Consider the following 6120-nt stretch of genomic DNA (forward strand, 5'->3'; position numbering starts at 1 on the left):
AATGTTCCTTAGTTACGGGGTGCTGGGAGGTGGGGAAATGTTCCTTAGTTACGGGGTGCTGGGAGGTTGGGAAATGTTCCTTAGTTACGGGGTGCTGGGAGGTGGGGAAATGTTCCTTAGTTACGGGGTGCTGGGAGGTGGGGAAATGTTCCTTAGTTACGGGGTGCTGGTAGGTGGGGAAATATTCCTTAGTTACGGGGTGCTGGGAGGTGGGGAAATGTTCTTTAGTTACGGGGTGCTGGGAGGTGGGGAATTAATGTTCCTTAGTTACGGGGTGCTGGGAGGTAATGTTCCTTAGTTACGGGGTGCTGGGAGGTGAGGAAATGTTCCTTAGTTACGGGATGCTGGGAGGTGGGGAAATGTTCCTCAGTTACGGGGTGCTGGGAGGTGGGGAAATTAGAAACTGTTTATCGATCATGGTTTAGTGCAAGTTGTGAAAATTTATATAGTCCCAGAAACAATTTGCATATTAAAAGGTCACACTAACTACTGAAAGTTGAATGAAAATTTGCCCAGTGTGACATCAAAACATATAATTTTTGACCCTCAAAAAGGGCATTTTGGATGAGCAGACGTACTACCGAAGTTTTAATGAACTTATACACTGTTTAATATTTTATATGAATAAACGTATACAATAAATTATACTATATACTATACTATATAATATTAATATATTATGATATTATATATTAATTTGCTCTCAGGTGTTGGATCATCGATGGTGTACCCACAATTGACCATCGTGACTCAGCAATATTTCACGACCAAGAGAGTAACCGCGCTTGCTCTGGCCGGCGTAGGCATGCCTCTCGGCAACATTGTAATGCCTCCTCTTGTACACTACCTTCTTGATAACTTTGAATTACGAGGTGAGGTTAAATGATTTTTCTTGAAATAATATTGATAAAAGCAAATGCTATGGCAATCTCGTTGCCATATTGTTCTTTGATTCTACACTTTTAAGGCCAGGCTAAGCAGTTTTTCTAAAAATTTCAAATTTCAACTTCAACGGTGAATGATATTTTTTTCAATAAAATTTTTATGACCACAATTTCAATGAGTCCTAATTTTCGTGATCTGCTAAGCCACGTAAGAAATAAATTATATTTTTATGATTTGATAAGTCACAATCTCAGAATGGCCACTTGTGTTGATTAAAATTTAAAAATTGTGAAAAATGAAAGTTTTTTTTTTATTTTACACACCATCTTTTAATGGAAATATGACAGCTTATCTAATTTATTTTCGCCGATACAGAATACGTGAAACATTGAAGTTAAATAATTTTTTTCCAGAGGCTCTTTGGATCTGGTCAGGAATTTTGCTGAGCACCTGCTTCGCGGCTCTGCTCTTCCATCCTGTACAGCGGCACATGAAGCAACAAATTCGAATTATTCCGGAAGAAGCTCAAAATACTTTTAATTATATATCCTGGCAACGCAGTCGGAGGAGAGATAGCGTTCAAATGGCTTTTATAGACGAAGTCGAGCTCGCTAGAAGTGGCAGTTGCGCCAGCATTACTTCAAAATCCCAAATAAGAAAAACACGACAACGAAATTCAGTATCAACTTCGCACCAAGACGAATTGAGAAATAAATTTTCGAGTTCTACTGCTCCGGGAAAATTGACTCTTTCCTTTTCGGAGCCGAAATTTCTAAAAATCAACATGACGCATTCGTTCATTGAAAATAAAGATTCGGGAAAAGAAGAAGAAAAACTTTTCAAAACTGAAAACAATGTGTTGGGAGCATCACACAGTTTTACCGAAACGGGGCATGATGGCTCTGAACCAGAGACGAAAATTGGAAACGTGAAAAATGAACAAGCGACCAAAAATTGGAAAGGGTTTGTGGAAGAATTGGACGAATTAATAAAGTCTTATAAAGATGTCGTGTCGCACAAAGTATTCTTTATAGCGTGTTTCTCGTCAGCTGTTGTTCGACTGGTAAGTAAGCATTTTCTTCAATTTCAACTCTAGTCAATTTAAGTGAAATTATAATTATTCGTCAATAATGCAAATTCTGTACGAGTTTTAAATTAATCCCTTAAAGCCCAAAATGTATTAAACTCATTCACCATTAAGTTTTTCTCGTAGCTGAATTTGAAAATCATTTATTACTGCAACTTATAAATTATAAAAGATCCGTTAAGTCTAGAAGCAGAGAGGAGAATAGACTCGTGATATGTAGTACATATTCGGGGCCATGTTCACCGCCCTATCTTGTCTGGGTGAGAGGAGAATAGACTCGTGATATGATGTACAGTACATATTCAGGGCCATGTTCACCGCCCTCGCTTGTCTAGGTGAGAGGAAAATAGACTCGTGATATGTAGTACATATTCAGGGCCATGTGCACCGCCCTCGCTTGCTTAGGTGAAGGGAAAATTGACTCGCATTATGAAGTACATATTTGACACATGTTCACCGTCCTTGTTTATCTCGGTAATGGGAAAATGATTGCTTATCTTGGTGTGGGTCTTGGTGTGGGGGAAAATAAACATGCACAATGTAGTATATATACGGCACCGTATTCACCACCCTCGTTCGTCTGAGTGAGGGTAAAATAAATATGTATCGTTTAATATATATTCGGCCCCGTGTTCACGACCACGTTGGTTTAGGTGAACGAAAAATATGCTCATATTTTGCAGGGATATTAGGTAGCATGTGTACCGCCCTCGGTTGTCTAAATGAGGGAAAAATAAACGTGTACAATGTAGAACATATTTGGCACCGTGTTCTCCGCAGGTCAAATGTGAATCTTAGTTCTAATTTGAGCTCGAATGCTTTTAACCATCTTTTTCTTCAATCATTGGTAGTGGGATTTACGATAACCAAATTCTCATATCTCTTTTTTTTTCCGAGCCACACTTTTGGAAAGTTTGGAACATGAAGGTACGATATTTCCAGCAGCTGCTACTTTGATCCCGCGGATTCAACATACAACTCTTACATTATGGCATTTATAACGCTATATGTTTCCGCTATTCCATTAAGTTCGACTTATTTTAACAATGACCTAAATTTCGTACAGTTTTATCATTAGTTTGCTTTAATTATAAGTTTACCAAGCAAAATAATAATAATAATAATAATAAAATATATGGAAAGCAACCTAACAGCAATTTCACGACATCATCTTTGGGAGTATAATGAATTTACAATGCGTTTTCTTTGATTTTAAAATTTAAAAAAAAATTGATGCTGCGGTGGCTGCTTCATCAAGTACAACGAATGTACAACTCTCTTCTAGCAGATTTATAGTACACTTTTTCCATGATAAAATTTTTCACGGAATGATTCAATTTTTTGGTTGATGTCAATTACTTGTAATGGAGATGAAAATTTTGTAGCGGTGCAAAAGACTCAGAAGGGAATTTTCTTTTTTTTTACTCAATCTGCAATTTTCACACCCTGACATTTATCATGAACATGATTTTCATGGTTATATGAAGTGTAATTTTTCTTATAGAGATGAACACTTCATCTTCATTATTAACTTTAGTATGGTTAACTTACGATTAAAGTAGTTTTCCTTGAATCAATATGCTTAGGACAAATCTATATGATTTCCAAGACGATTTCTTCGTATATAAATTTTCGTTTGTTCCAATCGCTATGCCTAGGATAAATCTATATAATTTTATTTATATAGATTTGTCTTAGGCTTAGATTTGTTAGCTTAGGCTTAGGCTGTAGATTTGGCCTAGGCTAGGCAAATTTTCGTTTGTTCTAATCGATATGCCTAGAATAAATCTGTATAATTTTCAAGACGATTTCTTCGTATATAAATTTTCGTTTCTTCTAATCGATATGCCTAGGACAAATCTATGTAATTTCCAAGACGATTTATTTCGTATATAAAATACAAATTTCAAGACGATTTCTTCATATATAAATTTTCGGAAATTTCTTGGTGCTGCAGTGGCAGCATTAGCAGGCAACCTGACCGTGCTGTACACGTCCTGCTTCCTGATGGGTTCTGGCATCGGCGTGCAGAGCAGCACGTCATCCGTGCTGCTGGTGGAGGCCATAGGCATGGCCCTCCTCAGCAGGGGCCTCGGCCTCAGCCTTTTCTTTGTCGGTATCCTGGGCCTCATCGTCATGCCTCTCAATGGTGGGTGATGTCCTGGGCCTCATCGTCATGCCTCTCAATGGTGGGTGATGTCCTGGGCCTCATCGTCATGCCTCTCAATGGTGGGTGATGTCCTGAGCCTCATCGTCATGCCTCTCAATGGTGGGTGATGTCCTGGGTCTCATCGTCATGCCACTCAGTGATGGGTGAGATTATGGCATGAATGAAAGGTAAATGATTCCATAAGTAAGACGTATTGATAGTAATATTGTTATGTCCTTTGATTTTTAATGAGAATTGAAACAATGAAACTGATATAGGAGCGTTTGTTTATATAAATTAACTAAAACTGCCTATGTTTGATGATTGACTTTAATAAGTCGGATATATTTGATGATGAGGCTAGTGCAATTTTGAATGATGTAGATTGATAACTATTTACTTGGCCCTATTGTCGCGCCATCAAACTTATTACGCCATCTTACTTAGTCAATGGGATAAAATGACTGAAATTTATGAGTGTTTCATTATCTAATACCTTATCATTTAGGTATACAGGGAGACACTGATAAATGTTAAAGCAAATGCTTTTTCCATTTTCATTATGTTTTTTTTTCTGTCAAAAGCCAACATTATCGTGTTTATTGCTTTTACAGGAGTGTTGCCTGACGTCACAGGTTCGTACAGTGCGTGCTATTTCGTGCTGTTCGTGTGCGGTTTGCTGCCTCCGCTGTTATGGTCTGCAGGATACAAGTTCATTTCGTGGATCGAAGAAAGAAAAGATCGGAAATTTGACGTTGGATTCCCCGATGATCGAGACCGAAATAATGTAAGGCAAATGAGGAAACATCTCGCTACCGAAGTGGAATGAGAAAGACGTATTAATGTTGCAAGGCTTGAATAAAGTGGTATGTGAGCTTTCGGGAAAAAAACATTATTCTTACAAGAAATTGGTAAATTTTCTTGAAAAATTTATCTTTCAGGGACAAATGAGTGGACGAGGGATGAGTTGGCATCGAAATTCATCGATGAAGTAACAAAGCGAAAAGATATTTTCTATTATATTTAATATGAATCTAAGGTTCGTAGGGTTTGTTCAGAATGAAAAATCGTCCAAAATTTTCAACAGTTACTGAAATAAATGAAAAAACAGCTGAGTACAAATCATGACTACTAATCAAGTTATTGAATAAACAATTTTAAAGAACATATAAAATGCTCGCGCAGCGTCCAAATAATAATAACGTTCCAAACGGTTGAACAGGCAAAGGCGAATTCTGATGACACAGTTTTGATCATATATGCAAGGTCTAGATAGCATGTGCGCAAGAGGAGTATATCTTAAATAATATACGTTTAAAAATTACTTTTTAAAGACAACACTTCCAAAGAATCAAGTGTCTCTAATCTTACAGATGTACAATGAATTTCTCATTTAATTTTCGAATATTAAAGAAATTAATTTTTCAATTTTTTAATATATAATTTTTTTTATTTACAAACAGTCAATGGAACCAGTGACCATTTGAATATGTTGGGAATGACTGAGCAAATGAACTACGTCGGGATGACTTCTGAGTGCACCCCGAGATCGCTTATAGCTGCCCCGTGTGCTCTGCGAGGTGGGATGCATATTTCTGTTGTATCCCAAGAATATATAATTTTTTTTAAATGTGTGTCAATTATCAGTTATAAGATTTGTAGCTGACAAAATTATTTTTTCACTTTTTTAATATTAAAATTTTTTTTTAATTTTTAAAATCATTTATTTTGACATTTGATTCATGCATTGTCTCCAACTTTACACAAGTGTGCAAAATTTCAGATCGATTGGAGAGGTAGAAATGTGTTAAATATCGATTATAAGATTTGTAGCAGACAAACAAACAAACAACAAGAAGTGAAGTTAAAGAGAAGTGTTGTAAAATACATAAATTTTACAGTCTATGTAATTTGCATTATCCTTCAACTGTCTGAAAAACAAATCAGAAACTACTATTGATACATACGATCCAACATGTACGAGCATGGATTGATGTAA

General features: G+C 36.6%; 1 protein-coding gene across 1 annotated transcript in view; it reads left to right on the top strand.

Moving 5' to 3' along the window:
- The window catches only part of LOC108674022, a gene marked incomplete in the record, with an annotated part of 9467 nt that extends 4329 nt beyond the window's left edge, over positions 1 to 5138 (top strand). Inside the window, 5 exon segments of the mRNA XM_047880336.1 lie at positions 708 to 872; positions 1299 to 1948; positions 2268 to 2307; positions 3930 to 4201; positions 4736 to 5138. Coding sequence (XP_047736292.1) covers positions 708 to 872; positions 1299 to 1948; positions 2268 to 2307; positions 3930 to 4129 — 1055 coding nt within the window.
- Positions 5139 to 6120: the final 982 nt, after the last annotated feature.

The sequence above is a fragment of the Hyalella azteca genome, unplaced genomic scaffold (assembly GCF_000764305.2).
Source record: "Hyalella azteca isolate HAZT.00-mixed unplaced genomic scaffold, Hazt_2.0.2 contig535, whole genome shotgun sequence".
NCBI lineage: Eukaryota > Metazoa > Arthropoda > Malacostraca > Amphipoda > Hyalellidae > Hyalella > Hyalella azteca.